An 18,546-nucleotide genomic window follows, 5' to 3' on the forward strand; every position below is an offset into this window, starting at 1 on the left:
ATTCCGGTCAAGGGCATGTACCTTAGTTGTGGGCACATTCCCAGCGGGGGGGGGTGTGCAGGAGGCAGCTGATCGATGTTTCTCTCTCATCGATGTTTCTGGCTCTCTGTCCCTCTCCCTTCCTCTCTGAGAAAGGTCAACAAAATATATTTAAAAATAAAAAAGAATCTTGAAGGCAGCAGGAGGAAAGCAAGCGGTTACATACAAAGGAGCTCCTATAAGGCTGTTCCCTGATTTCTCATCAGAAACTTCACAGGCCAGAAGCGAATGGAAGGCAAGGATCTGAGACCAAGATGACTCTATCCAGCAGGGCCATCGTTCAAGATTAAAAGGAGAAAGGACTACGTCGCTGTCAGGCACCCACACGTCTCCCCTCTTGGTACTCACAGTCCTTCTGGTGCCACCTGACGGCGTGCAGGTACACCCCACAGTAGTGGAAGAGGAACTCGTGGTTCGAGTGGCGCTCCCGGCCCTCCAGCAATGGCATCAGGTTCTGGCCGTCGATCACTCTGAGGAAAAGGCAGGAGGTGGCGAGGGAGTTGGGGTTTAGTCTCCTGTCTTTTTTTTATATAATTTCGTTTTCTTTTTAAATATATTTTATTGATTTTTTTTGCAGAGAGGAAGGGAGAGGGGTAGAGAGTTAGAAACATCGATGAGAGAGAAACATCGATCAGCTGCCTCCTGCACACCCCCTACTGGGGATGTGCCCACAACCAAGGTGCATGCCCTTGACCGGAATCGAACCCGGGACCCTTCAGTCTTCAGGCCGACGCTCTATCCACTGAGCCACACTGGTTAGGGCAAGTCTCCTGTCTTATAACGGAAGGCAGAAGAGGAGGGGGAGATGGAGGAGGAAGAGAGAGAGGAAGGAGGAGAAGGAGAAGGAGTTGGAGAAGATGGAGGAGGAGGAAGAGGAGGAGGAGGAGGAAGAGATGGAGAAGGAGATGGAGGAGGGAGAGGAAGAGAAGGAGGAGATGAGGAGGAGGAAGCTAAAGCTTCACATTTTTTTATAAAAAATTGTCAATTAATGAACGCATCAATAATTGGAACAACCAACTCTCTCTCTCTCTCTCTCTCTCTCTCTCTCTCTCTCTCTCTCTCTCCCCCCCCCCTTAAATCATAAAATTAAACCCAGACCCTGCTGGCATGGCTCAGTGGTTGAGCATCAACCTATGAACCAGGAGGTCAAGGTTCGATTCCTGGTCAGGGCACATACCCGGGGTTGTAAGCTCGATCCCTATTAGGGGGCACATACAGGAGGCAGCCGATCCATGATTCTCTCTCATCATGGGTGTTTCTATCTCTCTCTCCCTGTCCCTTCCTCTCTGAACTCAATAAAAATATATTTAAAAAAATAAGAATAGCCCTGACTGGTTTGGCTCAGTGGATAGAGCATCGGCCTGCGGACTGAGGGGTCCCGGGTTCGATTTCGGGCGGGGACATGTACCTGGGTTGCGGGCACATCCCCAGTAGGAGGCGTGCAGGAGGCAGCTGATCGATGTTTCTCTCTCATCGATGTTTCTAACTCTCTGTCCCTCTCCCTTCCTCTCTGTAAAAAATCAATAAAATATTAAAAAAAATAGAATAAGAATAGCCCTGGTCGGTGTGGCTCAGTGGTCAGAGCATCGGCCTACACACCATCAGTCGCCACCGTGCTTGCCAGTTGTGAGCCTGGCTTCTGGCACGCTGACCACCAGGGGGCAGCTCCTGCATTGAGCATCTGCCCCCTGGTGGTCAGTACGCGTCATAGCGACCGGTCGTTCGGCCGTTCGGTCGATTTGCATATTAGCCTTTTATGATATAGGAATTCCCCCCCCCCCCATGCAACTCAAATCTATCTCCACAGATTTGGAGCCAGCCATGTGGTCTCCTACCTGTCCACGGGCAAAATCCCTCCAGCGACATAAGACAGCGTTGGGTAGATGTCCATGAGGCTGGTGGGCTCGTCAACAACTCTCCCAGCCTCCAGCACGGCCGGCCAGCGGAATATTCCGGGGACGCGGATGCCCCCTTCCCATCCGCCCATCCCTTTCCCGCCTGGAAGCACAGAGGGAAGACGATGAAAACTCAACGCAACCGTATCATGGGCGTCTCAACGGGAAATGAAACCGAGACGTAAAGTTGGCTTGTTGTATTGACGGCGGAATGCTAGCCTCAAGGACAGTGAGATACAAGTGAGCGTGAGCTATACTTCTTGGCTTCAACAAGTGAAATCTCGTCCGGCCAGTGTGGCCCAGTGGTTGAGCGTTGAACCATGAACCAGGAGGTCAAAGGTTGGATTCCCAGTCAGGGCACATGGCCAGGTTGCTGGCTGGATCCCCAGTATCTATCTAATCTAGCTGTCCCTGTATCTAGCTATCATCTATGTATGTATGTGTGTGTCTATGGATCTATCATCTATCTATGTATCAATCTATCATCTACCTGTCTATGTATCTATCATCTATCTTTGTATCAATTTATTATCTATTGTCTATGTATTATGTATGTATCTATCATCTATCATCTATCCATCATCTATCAATCTATCATCTATCTATCTATCTATCTATCTATCTATCTATCTATCTATCTATCTCTATCATCTATCCATCCACCCATCATCTATCAATCTATCTATCTATCTATCTATCTATCTATCTATCTATCTATCTATCGATCTCTATCATATATCCATCCACCCATCATCTACCAATCTATCTATCTATCTATCTATCTATCTATCTATCTATCTATCTATCATCTATCTATCTCTATCATCTATCCATCCACCCATCATCTATCACTCTATCATCTATCTATCTATATCTATCTATCTATATATCATGTATCTATCTATCTATCTATCTATCTATCTATCTATCTATCTATCATCTATCTGTCTTTCTATTTAGTGATTGACAACATGGCATCCATGAAAGACAAAAATAAAAGAATGAACGGAGAGTAGAAGCACTGAGGAAGAAATCGCTAGGAAATTGTTAAAAATAATAGTAACAATATGAGCCCTAACTGGCTCAGTGGATAGAGCGTCGGCCTGCGGACTGAAGGGTCCCAGGTTCGATTCCGGTCAAGGGCATGTACCTTGGCTTCGGTCACATCCCCAGTAGGGGGCGTGCAGGAGGCAGCTGATCGATGTTTCTCTCTCATCGATACTTCTAACTCTCTATCCCTCTCCCTTCCTCTCTGTAAAAAAATCAATAAAATATATTTTAAAAGAAAAAGAAAAAGTAATAAAAATGCCCATGCATCGAGGTGGGCGCAAGCCCAGCCTCACACCCAGCAGCGCCCCAGCCCCTGTGCCTCACCTTTGTAGACCCCGTTCCAGCCGCCCAGCTGCGCCCCGCGCGCCTGCGCCTCCAGGCTGCCCCCGTGGTCCGAGGTGAAGTACACCAGTGTGTGGTTGGCCAGGCCCTCCTGGTCCAGGACCTCCAGGATCTTACCTGCCGCAGGCGGAGAGAGGAAGCGGTCGGCCGGTCGCCTTTCCGCGGGGACCGGCGCTGTTAATCCTGGGGTCACCGTGATGCGTTAGTGACACATCCCAGCGTCATCGGATGAGAGTTTATAATGGACTAGAGGCCCGGTGCATGAAATTCGTGCACTGGTGCGGGGGAGAGGGGTGTCCCTCAGGCCGGCCTGCCCCCCCTCCAATCCGGGACCCCTCGGGGGGTGTCCGACTGCCGGTTTAGGGATAGGGACTAAAGCAGCAGTCGGACATGCCTCTCCCAATCCAGGACCACTGGCTCCTAACCGCCCTCCCCTGCAGGCCTGATTGCCCCGAACTGTCCCCCCCCCCAACGGCATGACCACTCCTAACCACCACTGCCTGCTGGCCTGGTCGCCCCTAACTGCCCTCCCCTGCCGGCCTGATCGCCCCTAACTGCTCTCCCCTGCTGGCCTGGTCACCACTCACTGCCCTCCCCTGCCGGCCTGATCGCCCCCAACTGCCCTCCCCTGCCGGCCTGATTGCCCCTAACTGCCCTCCCCTGCTGGCCTGATCATCCCTAACTGCCCTCCCCTGCCGGCCTGATCGTCCCTAACTGCTCTCCCCTGCCGGCCTGATCGCCCCTAACTGCTCTCACCTGCTGGCCTGGTCACCACTCACTGCCCCCCCTGCCGGCCTGATCGCCCCTAACTGCTCTCCCCTGCTGGCCTGATCGCCCCCAACTGCACCCCTGCTGGCCTGGTCGCCCCTAACTGCCCTCCCCTGCCGGCCTGATCGCCCCCAACTGCCCTCCCCTGCTGGCCTGATCGTCCCTAACTGCTCTCCCCTGCCGGCCTGGTCGCCCCTAACTGCCCTCCCCTGCCGGCCTGGTCGCCCCACGCAGCCTGCTGTTAGGTCGTTACCGTTACTGTGATGGCGTCCTGGACAATTTGCATATTCCTCTATCATTAGCATCAACGAGAGGCCGAGTGCACAATATTCATGCACGTGGGGGGTCCTTCAGACCGGCCTGTGCCCTCTCGCAGTCCGGGAACCCTCGGGGAACGTCCCCCAGAGAGTGGGCCTAAGCCGGCCGTCGGACGTCCTTAGCTCTGTCCCGGAGGTGGGAGGGGCTCCCGCCACCACCACTGCGCTCGCCAGCCATGACCCGGCTTCTGACTGAGTGGCATTCCCCCTGTGGGACGCACTGACCACCAGGCGGGCAGCTCCCGCATTGAGCGTCTGCCCCCTGGTGGTCAGTGCGCGTCATAGCGACTGGTCGTCCCGCCTTTTGGTCGATTTGCATATTAGCCTTTTATTCTATAGGATTGTATGCGATTACGAAATCAATCACTCTTTATTGTAGAGGATTCTAGTAGATTTATAGCATACATAACATACACTATACGATATACATGTGAATAGACTATAGGTGGCGCATTATAGATTATAGAGTATAGATGGTGCCCTCTCGCAATCCGGGGGCCCTCGGGGGATGTCGGAGAGCCGGTTTCGGCCCGATCCCGCAGGCCAGGCAGAGGGACGCCCACCCCAACCCCCGATTGGTACACGAATTCGTGCACCGGGCCTCTAGTAAATAAATAAATACTGTTCCTGTCCGGATGACTTACCCACCATCCAATCCATTTCCTCCACGTTGTCGCCATAGCGACCGTACTTGCTGTGCCCCACAAACGTCTCCTTGGTGATCAGCGGCGTGTGGACGTGCAGAAAAGACACAAACAGGAGGAACGGTCCCCCCATATTCCTAAGGGTCAAAGGGAAAACTCGGTTATCTTTGCAAAGAGAGGCGATGGGTGGGGAGGGAGGGGGTGGTGCGAACGGGTGCAGCCGCTGTGGAGAGCTGTACGGAGTTTTCTCCAAAAAAAAAAAATATTAAAAATGGAACGGCCTTAGGACTCAATGATTCCGCTTCTGGGAATATATCCCAAGAAACCAGAAACACCCATCAGGACGGATGTATGCAACCCCTATGTTCATAGCAGCGCCATTGACAAGCGCTAAGATCTGGACGCAGCCTAAGTGCCCATCCGCAGGCGAGTGGATAAAAAAAGCTGTGATCCATCGACACCGTGGAATACTACGCAGCCCTGAAAAAGGAAGACCTCTTACTATTCGCAACAGCACGGAGGGACCTGGAGAGCATGATGCTGAGAGACATGAGCCGGTCAGAGAGAGACACCTATCCCATGATCTCACTCATGTGTGGAATCTAATGAACAACATGAACCGATAAACAAAAATAGAGCCAGAGGAAAAAATACTTCAGACGATGATAGAAGCAATCCTGTTATTGGCAGATGTTTTCATAGTTCTTACAACTTTTGTGATATCGTACTCTGTTAGTGTAGTTTGGGTAACATGATTATATTTCAAATATTTCTTTCCTTGAACTATTAATGTGTATTGCGTGACAGATTATATTTAAATTTTTTCTCGAAATATTGTTTATTGCGTGCAACATTATTACACTTAAAATCATTTTTCTTGAAATATTAATGTTTACTGCCCTGACCGGTGTGGCTCAGTGGATGGAGCGTCGGCCTGCGGACTGAGGGGTCCCGGGTTCGATTCCAGTCAAGGGCAGGTACCTTGGTTGCAGGCACATCCCCAGTGGGGTGCGTGCAGGAGGCAGCTGATCGATGTTTCTCTCTCATCGATGTTTCTAACTCTCTATCCCTCTCCCTTCCTCTCTGTATAAAAATCAATAAATATATTTTTTAAAAATATTAATGTTTATTGTATGGATGTTATTATATTTAAGATCGTCTTTCTTGAAATGTCCCTTTTTACTGCATGTAACACTTTTATATTTAAAATCATTCTTCAAAAAATGAATTTTCAAAAAGAATTAAAATAGTAATAAAATTAAAAATTAAAAAATTAATGGAAAAATATCCTCGGGTGAGGATTAACAACAACAACAAAAAAATACAATAATAATAATCGATATCGATAAAAGCCAAGCGGCCAGAATGGTGGAACAACTGGAACGACCAGTCGCTATGACCTGCACTGTGGTGGCCAACAGGCCTGATGGGAGCCCTAACCGGTCCCCCCATACCGGTCACGGACCCACCCACCTGCCCCTCCCAGCCCGGCCCCTATTGGCCACCCCACCGCAATCAGGGGCGAGGCCAGCGGGCAAACCTCCTGCATCCCCTACCCCCCGCTGGCCCGGCCCGGATTAACCCCCATTGAGGACAGCCAGCCGGACCCCACCTGTGCACAAATTCGTACACCGGGCCTCTATCCTACATAATAAAAGGGTAACATGCAAATGGACCCTCACAGCAGAACAACCTGGAATGACCGGTCACTATGACACACACTGACCATCAGGGGGCAGACGCTCCATGCAGGAGCTGCCCTCTGGTGGTCAGGGCGCTCCCACATGGGGGAGCTCTGCTCAGCCACAAGCCAGGCTGACGGCTGCCAGCACAGCGGTGGTGGTGGGAGCCTCTCCCGCCTCCTCAGCAGCGCTAAGGATGTCCGACTGCAGCTTAGGTCTGCTCCCTGCTGGCAAGTGGACATCCCCCGAGGGCTCCCGGGCTGCCAGAGGGATGTCTGACTGCCAGCTTAGGCCCAATCGCCCAGGGAGTGGGCCTAAGCCAGCAGGCGGACATCCCCCGAGGGCTGCCAGGCTGCCAGAGGGATGTCTGACTGCCAGCTTGGGCCCAATCCCCCAGGAAGCGGGCCTAAGCCAGCAGGCGGACATCCCCCGAGGGCTGCCAGGCTGCCAGAGGGATGTCTGACTGCCAGCTTGGGCCCAATCCCCCAGGAAGCGGGCCTAAGCCAGCAGGCGGACATCCCCCGAGGGCTGCCAGGCTGCCAGAGGGATGTCTGACTGCCAGCTTGGGCCCAATCCCCCAGGAAGCGGGCCTAAGCCAGCAGGTGGACATCCCCCGAGGGCTCCCGGGCTGCCAGAGGGATGTCTGACTGCCAGCTTAGGCCCAATCCCCCAGGAAGCGGGCCTAAGCCAGCAGGCGGACATCCCCCGAGGGCTCCCGGGCTGCCAGAGGGATGTCTGACTGCCAGCTTGGGCCCAATCCCCCAGGAAGTGGGTCTAAGCCAGCAGGCGGACATCCCCCGAGGGGTCCCAGACTGCGAGAGGGCACAGGCCGGGCTGAGGGACCTCCCCCCGCGAGTGCACAAATTTTTGTGCACCGGGCCTCTAGCCTATATATAATAATAATAATGAAAAAGAAATTTAAAAAAATTTTAAAAAGCATCCTGCCGGATGCTCCCCACCTGCGGACGAAGGCCAGCGCCTCCCTGAGCAGCAGCGCCGACACCCGCTCCTCCCTCACGGGCTGCTGCATGATGTCGTGGTTCCGCATGAGCACACAGTTCCAGCGCCGGATGAACCCATAGCTGGAGTACCAGCCCAGAAAGAACAGCAGCACCAGGAGGGCGATGGCCAGGATGAGCCCCCAGGGCACCACGAACCAGCGGGCGCAGGTGGGGATGAGCAGCAGGACGGGGACCAGGGCCAGGGCGGCCGTGGAGACGCCCAGCGTGATCCTCAGCTGGCGGTGCAGCTCGGGGGTCTCGGACGCCCGGCAGTCGCTCAGGAGGCCGAAGGGCATCCCGTAGAAGTAGTCGAACCCGTGGTTCAGGGGGTGGTAGCAGTGGTCGCCCCGGGAGGCGCAGCTCAGGCCCTGGTGCCACTTTCCTGCGGGGGAACGGAAAGGGGGGAGGGGTGTCCGTGGGGGCCCTGGCTGGTGTGGCTCGGTGGGTAGAGCGTCGGCCTGCGGACTGAAGGGTCCCGGGTTCGATTCCCGGTCCAGGGCATGTACCTGGGTTGCGGGCACATCCCCAGTGGGGGGCGTGCAGGAGGCAGCTGGTCGATGTTTCTCTCTCGTCGATGTTTTTAACTCTCTATCCCTCTCCCTTCCTCTCGGTGAAAAAATCAATAAAATATATATTTTTAAAAATGATGAAGAATAACATGGCAATAAATACATATCTAGCAACAGTGGCGTCAACCCAGCAGATGTGGCTCAGAGGCTGACCGTCGATTTATAAACCAGGAGGTCCCGGGTTCGATTCCCGGTCAAGGGCACAGGCCCGGGTGGCGGGCTCCGTCCCCAGCGGGGGGCGCACAGGAGGCGGCCGATCCACGATTCTCTCTCATCATGGATGTTTCTCTCTCTCTCCCTCTCCCTTCCTGTCTAAAATATATAAAAATCATACTTAAAAAAATAAAAAAGAAAAGATAAGTAAATAAATACATATTCACTCCTGCCTGGCCGGTGTGGCTCAATGGTTGAGCGTCGACGTAGGAACCAGGAGGTCAGGGTTCGATTCCCGGTCAAGGGCACAGGCCCAGGTTGTGGGCTCCATCCCCAGTAGGGGGCGCCCAGGAGGCAGCCGATCCACGATTCTCTCTCATCGTGGATGTTTCTCTCTCTCTCCCTCTCCCTTCCTCTCTGAAATCAATAAAAAATATATATATATATAAATTATTCTCCCACTGACTCCTCTCAATGAGACATGGGGGGGGGCGGTAGGGACGCAGCCAAAGCCCCCATGAAGACTGAGCTACAAGAACAGAGAGTCCAGTCCGTCTGACCCCGTGTCCGCGTCCGGAGCTCCCCGGTGCGTACCTATGAGTCCTGTGCGGTAGCCGCGGTCTTGCAGGAGCTTGGCGAACGTCGTCTCATTGGTGGGGAGGCCGCCGGAGCCCCCCAGCCAGAGGAGGCCACGGTGCATGTTGAAGGCCGACGCCATCCCTTGGAGGCACAGAAGCAAAGAACAGCTGACTACCATTGACACGGTTATGAATCACCTGGTGATTGTTTAACTAGAGGCCCCGGTGCACAAATTCGTGCACCCGTGGGGTCCCTCGGCCTGGCCTGAGGGATGGGGCTGAAACCGGCTCTCGGACGTCCCCCGAGGGGTCCCGGATGGCGAGAGGGCGCAGGCCAGGACGAGGGACCCCACTGGTGCACGATCGGGGCCAGGGAGGGACCATAGGAGGGTTCCAGGGTGTGTCCGGCCCGTCTCGCTCAGTCCCGATCGGCCGGACCCCAGCAGCAAGCTCACCTACCGGTCAGAGGGTCTGCCCCCTGGTGGTCAGTGCGCGTCATAGTGACTGGTCGACCCGTCGACTGTCTGCCCCCTGGTGGTCAGTGCACGTCATAGCGGCTGGTCGACCGGTCGACTCTCTGCCCCCTGGTGGTCAGTGCACGTCATAGCGACTGGTCGACCGGTCAACTGTCTGCCCCCTGGTGGTCAGTGCACGTCATAGCGACTGGTCGACCGGTCGACTGTCTGCCCCCTGGTGGTCAGTGCATGTCATAGCGACTGGTCGACCCGTCGACTGTCTGCCCCCTGGTGGTCAGTGCGCGTCATAGCGACTGGTCGACCCGTCGACTGTCTGCCCCCTGGTGGTCAGTGCGCGTCATAGCGAGCAGCGGATAGGCCTTACTAGTAGCATATCATTAGCATATTACCCTTTGATTGGTTGAATGGCCTCCCAGACACCAGCCACTTAGCATATTAGGCTTTTATTATATAGGATGGGAAAGGAAGAGAGGGAAGACTAGATAACAGCGCCTGGGATGTGTGGCTCAGTAGTTGAGCATCCACCTAGGAACCAGGAGGTCAGGGTTCGATTCACGGTCAAGGGCACAGGCCCGGGTTGTGGGCTCGATCCCCAGTAGGGGGCGTGCAGGAGGCGGCCGGTCCAGGATGCTCTCTCCTCATGGATGTTTCTCTCTCTCTCTCCCTCTCCCTCCCTCTCTGAAATCAATAAAAACACATTAAAAACAATATTGATAAACAAACAAAATAGTGGTGCAACGGGCATCGATTGAGGAGTTCAGAATTACAGACCTTCCTCTCTGTCTTCAACGGAAACATATTAAATCTATTTTTTTTTAATCCTCATCTGACGACATTTTCCCCTTGATTTTTAGAGAGAGCGGAAGAGAGAGGGAGAGAGAGAGAGAAACATCGACGTGAGAGACACATGGATGATGTGCCTCCTGCACGTACCCCTCGACCAGGGCCCGGGCCTGGGAGGAGCCTGCAACTGAGCTCTGTGCCCTTGACCAGATTCGAACCCGGGACCCTTCAGTCCGCAGGCCGATGCTCTATCCATTGAGCCACACCAGCCAGGGCTATTAAATTAAAGAAAGAAAGAAAGAAAGAAAGAGAAAGAAGAGAGAGAGAATGAAAGAAAAGGCAGGGAGAGAGAGAGAGAGAGAGAGAAAGAGAGCTCTGTATTGAGATTAAATTACCCAGGCTCACCTGATCGAATGGGGTAGCGGCCGGTCAGGAAGGCAGCCCGACTTGGGGTGCACATGGAGGCAGCAGCCAGGTGTTGGGTGAGCATCACTCCCTCCCTGGCCAGGCGGTCGATGTTGGGGGTGCTGCAGGCAGATGGAGAGTCAGCAAATCAAAAAATATATAACTTTAAAAAAAAAAAAAACAGCCCTAGCTGGTGTGGCTCAGTGGATAGAGCATCGGCCTGCGGACTCAAGGGTCCCGGGTTCGATTCCGGTCAAGGGCATGTACCTTGGTTGTGGGCACATCCCCAGTGGGGGGCGTGCAGGAGGCAGCTGATCGATGTTTCTCTCTCATCGATGTTTCTCACTCTCTATCCCTCTCCCTTCCGCTCTGTAAAAAATCAATAAAATATTTTTTTTAAAAAAAATATATATATATCTTAACAACAACAACACTAAAACTTTTAAAAAATGATTGCACACTGATATGTGGTATTATAATTAAGGTATTGCTAATCGGAGTTATTATGCATTTCAATGCAAAAGGCTGGTCCATGGGATCTTCTCATATTTCTTTTTTCTTTAAATATATTTTTTATTGACTTCAGAGAGGAAGGGAGAGGGAGAGAGAGAGAGAGAGAGAGAAACATCCCTGATGAGAGAGAAACATCAATCGGCTGCCTCCTGCACGCCCCCTGCTGCGGATGTGCCGGCAACCCGGGCATGTGCCCTTGACTGGGAATCGAACCCGGGACCCTTCAGTCTGCAGGCCGACGCGCTACCCACTGATCCACACCGGCCAGGGCAGGAATGAGCCTTAATAAATACTTTTTTTGCGGGCCTTTTGGGGGCCGATGGAAAACCCCAGAACCAGACATAGCTGAGGGCCTGAGACCCTGTGGGTGGACCCAACGCCTCTGAAATGCCAGCTTTCAACGGGTTACAAAAACGTGACATGGGTGTTATAGGCTGGTTTTTAATCTATTTTTTTGCACAATAATAAAATAAAAATTCAGCCCTAACCGGTTTGGCTCAGGGGATAGAGCGTCGGCCTGAGGACTCAAGGGTCCCGGGTTCGAATCCTGTCAAGGGCATGGGCCTTGGTTGTGGGCACATCCCCAGTGGGGGGCGTGCTGGAGGCAGCTAATCGATGTTTCTCTCTCATCATCGATGTTTCTCTCTATCCCTCTCCCTTCCTCTGTAAAAAATCAATAAAATATATTTTTTTTAAATAATTTTTTTTTTAAAAGCTCAGGCTGCATAGAAATGCAAAATGCTGTCCTCGCGCGCCCTCTGCTGGTCGCGTGGAGAAATTGCAGAGAGCTTTCCGGGCGGCCCCAGAGGCACCATGCCCCCAGGTGGCGACCCAGCCTTTACCTGACTGTGTTGTTGCCATAGCAACATAGATCCCCAATCCCCAGGTCATCCGCCATCAAGAGGACAATATTGGGCCGCGAATTCCTGGTCACCAACGTCCCCCGGAGGCTCCCAAAGAGGCCACACAGCGACACCCACAGCCGGAGGTTCCTGAAAAGTAATTTTTTTGGGGGAAAAAAAACAACACACAAATAACCAAAACAACCAAAAAAAAAAAATCCCCCAAAAAACCCCATATCCATTCATGTTTGCATTTGAAGCAACTTAAGAAAGCCCTATGCCAGGGTGGCTCAGTTGGTTGGGCGAATTTTCTGAGCTCCCAGAGGTCCCGGGTTCGATTCCCGGTCGGGGCACTTGTCCGGGGTATTGTGGGCTCCATCCCCAGTCGGGGGCGTGCAGGAGGCAGCCGGTCCATGATTCTCTCTCGTCATGGATCTTTTTTCCTCTCTCTCTCCATTTCTCTCTCTCTGAAAAATCAATAAACCTATATAGAGCCCTGGCCAGTTTAGCTCAGTGGTTAGAGCGTCGGCCCAGAGACCAAAGGTTTGCGGGTTCGATTCCCGGTCAAGGGCACGTACCTGGGTTGCAGGCTTGAACCCCGGCCCTGGTCAGAGTGCACGCAGGAGGCAACCAACCCATGGTTCCTTCTCCCATCAATGTTTCTCTCTCTCTCCCTCTCTCTCACCCCAACCTCTCTCTCCCTTCCGCTCTCACTAAAAATCAATGGGGAAAATTACCCGCCAGTGAGGATTAAATGAATAAATCACTAAATAAGAAGATACCATTAAAAAATAAAAGTAAAAAAATATACGTATTTTTTTAAAATCTTTGGTCCATTTATTTACAGAACGTATCTGTGCTGTGCTCTCTGTATTCCTATTGGCCCAATCCATGGGCCCCTTTAAAATTCCTACTGTGGTTCTAGCCGGTGTGGCTCAGTGGATAGAGCATCAGCCTGCGGAACCGAAGGGTCCCGGGTTCGATTCCTGGTCAAGGGCACATGCCCAGGTTGCACGTTCGAATCCAAGCAGGGGGCGTGCAGGAGGCAGCCGATCCATGGTTTTTCTCTCATCATGGATTTTTCTCTCTCTCTCTTCCTCTCTGAAATCAATAAAGATATATTTTTTAAGTTAAAAATTAAAATCAATGGGAAAAAATATCCTCTGGTGAGGATTACATGAATAAATGAATGAATGAATGCGTGAATAGATAGCATTCTATAAAATAATATGATATATTAATTAATTAATAATATAATAATATGCTAAGTGTCCATCCGTTCAACCAGTCGACCAGTCGCTATGACGTGCACTGACCACCAGGGGGCAGACAGTCGACCGGTCGACCAGTTGCCATGACGTGCACTGACCACCAGGGGGCAGACAGTCGACCAGTCGCCATGACGTGCACTGACCACCAGGGGGCAGACAGTCGACCAGTCGCCATGACGTGCACTGACCACCAGGGGGCAGACAGTCGACCAGTCGCCATGACGTGCACTGACCACCAGGGGGCAGACAGTCGACCAGTCGCTATGACGTGCACTGACCACCAGGGGGCAGACAGTCGACTGGATGACCAGTCGCTATGACGTGCACTGACCACCAGGGGGCAGACAGCCGACGGGTCGACCAGTCGCCGTGACGTGCACTGACCACCAGGGGGCAGACAGTCGGCCGGTCGACCAGTCGCTATGCCGTGCACTGACCACCAGGGGGCAGACAGTCGACTGGTCGACCAGTCGCCGTGACGTGCACTGACCACCAGGGGGCAGACAGTCGACCGGTCGACCAGTCGCCATGACGTGCACTGACCACCAGGGGGCAGACAGCCGACTGTTTTTATTTTTAACCTTCGGTACATTCACACAGCTCTCCTGTCCTACGCTCTCCGCGCTCCTAGACAACTGGCCCATCCGTGGGTGTCCTCAAAATTCCCCCCGTGATCCACGATTTTGGATCTTGTGTGGCCTCGACTTTGGAATTCCTCCCGCCTTTGGGCCCACAAACTCCCACACGGTCAGGCTGTCCTTCCCAAGATACACGTCACTTCCACCCAACAAAAAGCCACCCTCTTCGACCCCGTCCACTCACACCCCCCCTGCCCCTGCCGCCGCCACCCCCCGTATCCATGCCCCCTAGATCAATCGGACCCCACGCCAGCCGGGATGGAGAAGATGTAGACCGAGACACCCCGTCTCCATCGTTAGAAAGAGTGAGAAAGGTTTCGGACGCTGTCCACTCACCGGTCACAGGAGGGCTGTGTCATAGCTTCCGATTCTGTTATCTGCCGGAGAAATGGATGAACTCAGTACATCGGCAAAAAAAAAAAAAAATCATTTTTTTCTCACCCCAGACACTTACGGATCAGCAGATCAATAGATTAAAACACGGTGGTACGTCTTCACCGTGGAATACTACACAGCACTGAAAAAGGAGAAACTCTTACCATTTGCAACAGCACGGAGGGACCTGGAGAGCGTGATGCTGAGTGAAATCAGCCAGTCGGAGAGAGATAAATATCCCATGATCGCACTCATTGGTGCAATCTAATCCTATATAATATAAGCCTAATATGCTAAGCGTCCGGTGGACCGGTCGGCTGTTCAACCAATCAAAGCGTGATATGCTAATGATATGCTAAGGCCGCTCAACCGCTCGCTATGACGTGCACTGGCCACCAGGGGGCAGACGCTCCAACTGGTAGGTTGGCTTGCTGCTGGGGTCAGGCCGGCAGGGGAGGGCAGTTAGGGGTGATCAGGCCAGCAGGGAGGGCAGTTAGGGGCGACCAGGCCGGCAGGGGAGGGTGGTTAGGGGCGATCAGGCCGGCAGGGGAGGGCAGTTAGGGGCGATCAGGCAGGCAGGGAAGGGCAGTTAGGGGCGATCAGGCCGGCAGGGGAGGGCAGTTAGGGGCGACCAGGCCGGCAGGGGAGGGCGGTTAGGGGCGATCAGGCCGGCAGGGGAGGGCAGTTAGGGGCGATCAGGCCAGCAGGAGAGGGCAGTTAGGGGCGATCAGGCTGGCAGGGGAGGGCAGTTAGGGGCGATCAGGCCGGCAGGGGAGGGCAGTTAGGGGCGATCAGGCCAGCAGGAGAGGGCAGTTAGGGGCGATCAGGCTGGCAGGGGAGGGCAGTTAGGGGCGATCAGGCCGGGGGCAGGGCTGACTGGCCAACTGCCTGTGGCCCCTCCCCCTGCCCGCCCAGCCCAATGGGGCCCCATCAGCGCGCCCGGCCCAACCTCAGCTGTGCACGAATTTGTGCCGGGGCCTCTAGGAACTTCGTAAAAATTAAATTAAATAAAATCAGGACGACGATGCCTTCCTCCGTCGCCTGCGTCCCTTTGATCACACACTCTCTCAACTCCACCAGCTGGTTTCCCAGCCGCGGGTGGAACCTAAACAGTCATTACGTTTACGGGCCCTTTCATCCCAGGATGCGGGGAGGCCACCGGGGTGTCTGTGTCCCGGGGGCTCCCCGAGTCTCCCCCGGGAAGGGCAGTCCTCACACCGTCTGCCCTGCTGTGACCCAGATCCCGTGGGCCCCAGGAGTGGGCTGTCGCTTCCAGCCACACGGATACACTTGAAGTCAGCCTGCCCGTCGGGGAAGATGAGCTCTCTGTTCAGACCGGTGGCCTCGGAGAGTCCGGCCGGGGAAGGCAGCCGGGGTCACCCCTACGTTTTCCCAGTAGAAGCGACTCTTCTGTCTTCCCTTCCCCTCGTAGAAAATGTGCAATTACACCCCAACCCCAAGTGTAGATAATGGATAGATGATAGATAATAGATGATGGATGGATAGATGATAGATAGATAGATAGATAGATAGATAGATAGATAGATAGATAGATAGATAGATGATAGATAGATAGGTAGATGACAGATAGATGTGGGATAGATGATAGGTGGGTGGATGGATGGATGGATGGAAGGATAGATGGAAAGATAAATGATATATAAATAGATGATAAATTGATCATCGATAACTATAGATAGATAGATAGATAGATAGATAGATAGATAGATAGAATAGAGGTCCAGTGCATGAAATTCATACACTTGGGGGGTGTCCCTCAGCCCAGCCTGCACACACTCCAATCTGGAACCCCTCGGGGGATGTCCGACTGCCTTCAGGGGAGAGCAGTTAGGGGCGATCAGGCTGGCAAGGGAGGGCGGTTAGGGGTGATCAGGCCGGCAGGGGAGGGCAGTTATGGGTGATCAGGCCAGCAGGGGAGGGTGGTTAGGGGTGATCAGGCCGGCAGGGGAGGGCAGTTATGGGTGATCAGGCCGGCAGGGGAGGGTGGTTAGGGGTGATCAGGCCAGCAGGGGAGAGCGGTAAGGGGTGATCAGGCGAGCAGGGGAGGGCAGTTGGGGGCGATCAGGCCGGCAGGGGAGGGCAGTTGGGGGCGATCAGGCCGGCAGGGGAGGGCAGTTAGGGGTGATCAGGCTGGCAGGGGAGAGTGGTTAGGGGCGATCAGGCCAGCAGGGGAGGGCGGTTAGGGGTGATCAGGCCAGCAGGGGAGGGCAGTTAGGGGCGATCAGGCTGGCAGGGGAGAGCGGTTAGGGGTGATCAGGCCAGCAGGGGAGGGCAGTTGGGGGCGATCAGGCCGGCAGGGGAGGGCGGTTAGGGGTGATCAGGCCGGCAGGGGAGGGCAGTTAGGGGCGATAAGGCCGGCAGGGGAGGGTGGTTAGGGGTGATCAGGCCAGCAGGGGAGGGCAGTTGGGGGCGATCAGGCCGGCAGGGGAGGGCAGTTAGGGGCGGTCAGGCCGGCAGAGGAGGGCAGTTGGGGGCGATCAGGCCAGCAGGGGAGGGCAGTTAGGGGCGATCAGGCTGGCAGGGGAGAGTGGTTAGGGGTGATCAGGCCAGCAGGGGAGGGCAGTTAGGGGTGATCAGGCCAGCAGGGGAGGGCAGTTAGGGGCGATCAGGCTGGCAGGGGAGAGCGGTTAGGGGTGATCAGGCCAGCAGGGGAGGGCAGTTGGGGGCGATCCGGCCGGCAGGGGAGGGCAGTTAGGGGCAGTCAGGCCGGCAGGGGAGGGCAGTTAGGGGTGATCAGGCCGGCAGGGGAGGGCAGTTAGGGGTGATCAGGCCAGCAGGGGAGAGCAGTTAGGGGTGATCAGTCCGGCAGGGGAGAGCAGTTGGGGGTGATCAGGCTGGCAGGGGAGAGCGGTTAGGGGTGATCAGGCCAGCAGGGGAGGGCAGTTAGGGGCGATCAGGCCAGCATTGGAGGTCAGTTAGGGGCGAGCAGGCCGGCAGGGGAGGGCAGTTAGGGGTGATCAGGCCGGCAGGGGAGAGCAGTTAGGGGTGATCAGCCTGGCAGCGAAGAGCAGTTAGGGGGATCCGGCCGGCAGGCACAGTGTTTAGGGGCGGTCAGGCAGGCAGGCAGGTGCACAGTTAGAAGCCAGCAGCCCCAGATTGCGAGAGGGACGTCCGACTGCCGGCTTAGTCCCGGATCCGGCCGTCGGACACCCCCCCCCGAGGGGTCCTGGATTGGAGAGGGTGCAGGCTGGGCTGAGGGAACCCCCCCACACACACCCTGTGCTCAAATTTCATGCACCGGGCCTCTAGTCAGTAAGAAAACCAACGCTCACCTGTCCACGCTGATCCCCACAGACCACGCACGCACACGGAACAGGGAGATGAGACCTTTACTCACTCAAACCGGCTACCCGTCGGTCCCCAGCATCAGCGAAACTGCAGTCCCGCCGCTCTGAGCTGATGAAAATTAAACACGTATTGAAGTATCGGGGTCAGGCCCGGCCAGCGTCTGCCAATCATTTTTTTATTAGTTCCACGCCACCCACCCACCCACCCACCCACCCACCCCGACGGCGGCTACATGGTCATTGAGCGACGAACTCGTTTCCCTCCACGGCCGTCCGACAGGTTCGACACCCATACAGGCGTCATTACGGGGATTTCGTAACATGGGGTGGGTTCACTGCCGAGATAATTGCGTGGGAAAGTCACCCAGGCGTACGGACCAGAAATAGAAGGAAATACAGGGTTCCCCCCCCCCCAAAAAAAAAAAAAAATGTATGCCCATGTTCACAGCTGGTAACTCACTTCATTTTCACTCCTTTTCCGGTTTCACTGACTTGAAATAATGGGTTTGTTTGTTTGTTTTCAGAATCCTCACCTGAGGATGTTTTCTTATTGATTTTTAGAGAGAGAGGAAGAGAGAGGGAGAGAGAGAGAGAGAGACACATCGATGGGTTGCCTCCTGCACGCGCCCCGACCAGGGCCCGGGCCGGGGAGGAGCCTGAAACCGAGGTCCGTGCCCTTGACCGGGAATCGAACCCAGGACCCTTCGGTCTGCAGGCCGACGCTCTATCCACTGAGCCACACCAGCCAGGCCTGAAACAATATTTTTAAACCTTTAGCCAATTGCAAGGCAACGTTCCGGGGACTCAGAAAGGGACGAGGACTTAAGGTTCCGGAGATGGGCCCTGGCCAGTGTGGCCCAGTGGATAGAGCGTCGGCCTGCGGACCGAAGGGTCCCG

General features: G+C 54.5%; 2 protein-coding genes across 4 annotated transcripts in view; one reads left to right on the plus strand and one right to left on the minus strand.

The window, feature by feature from the left end:
• The window catches only part of PRKX (protein kinase cAMP-dependent X-linked catalytic subunit), a 321,391-nt gene that overhangs the window by 248,670 nt on the left and 54,175 nt on the right, over positions 1-18,546 (plus strand). The gene's annotated exons all lie outside the window — the stretch shown is intronic.
• Positions 1-18,546, minus strand: part of ARSH (arylsulfatase family member H) — a 53,845-nt gene that overhangs the window by 3,019 nt on the left and 32,280 nt on the right. The window contains exons 1-10 of one of the 2 annotated variants that reach the window (XM_059679998.1): positions 17,700-17,759; positions 14,303-14,343; positions 12,058-12,207; positions 10,703-10,824; positions 9,055-9,180; positions 7,697-8,120; positions 5,056-5,192; positions 3,309-3,443; positions 1,875-2,037; positions 388-509 (exon numbers count right to left, since the gene is read on the minus strand). In XM_059679998.1, the coding sequence (XP_059535981.1) occupies positions 388-509; positions 1,875-2,037; positions 3,309-3,443; positions 5,056-5,192; positions 7,697-8,120; positions 9,055-9,180; positions 10,703-10,824; positions 12,058-12,207; positions 14,303-14,325 (1,402 nt within the window). In that variant the 5' untranslated portion in view covers positions 14,326-14,343; positions 17,700-17,759. Of the gene's footprint in view, positions 1-387; positions 510-1,874; positions 2,038-3,308; positions 3,444-5,055; positions 5,193-7,696; positions 8,121-9,054; positions 9,181-10,702; positions 10,825-12,057; positions 12,208-14,302; positions 14,344-17,699; positions 17,760-18,546 lie in introns of those variants that run through there. The other variant, XM_059679997.1, reaches the window with a different exon arrangement.

The sequence above is a fragment of the Myotis daubentonii genome, chromosome X (assembly GCF_963259705.1).
Source record: "Myotis daubentonii chromosome X, mMyoDau2.1, whole genome shotgun sequence".
Lineage (NCBI taxonomy): Eukaryota > Metazoa > Chordata > Mammalia > Chiroptera > Vespertilionidae > Myotis > Myotis daubentonii.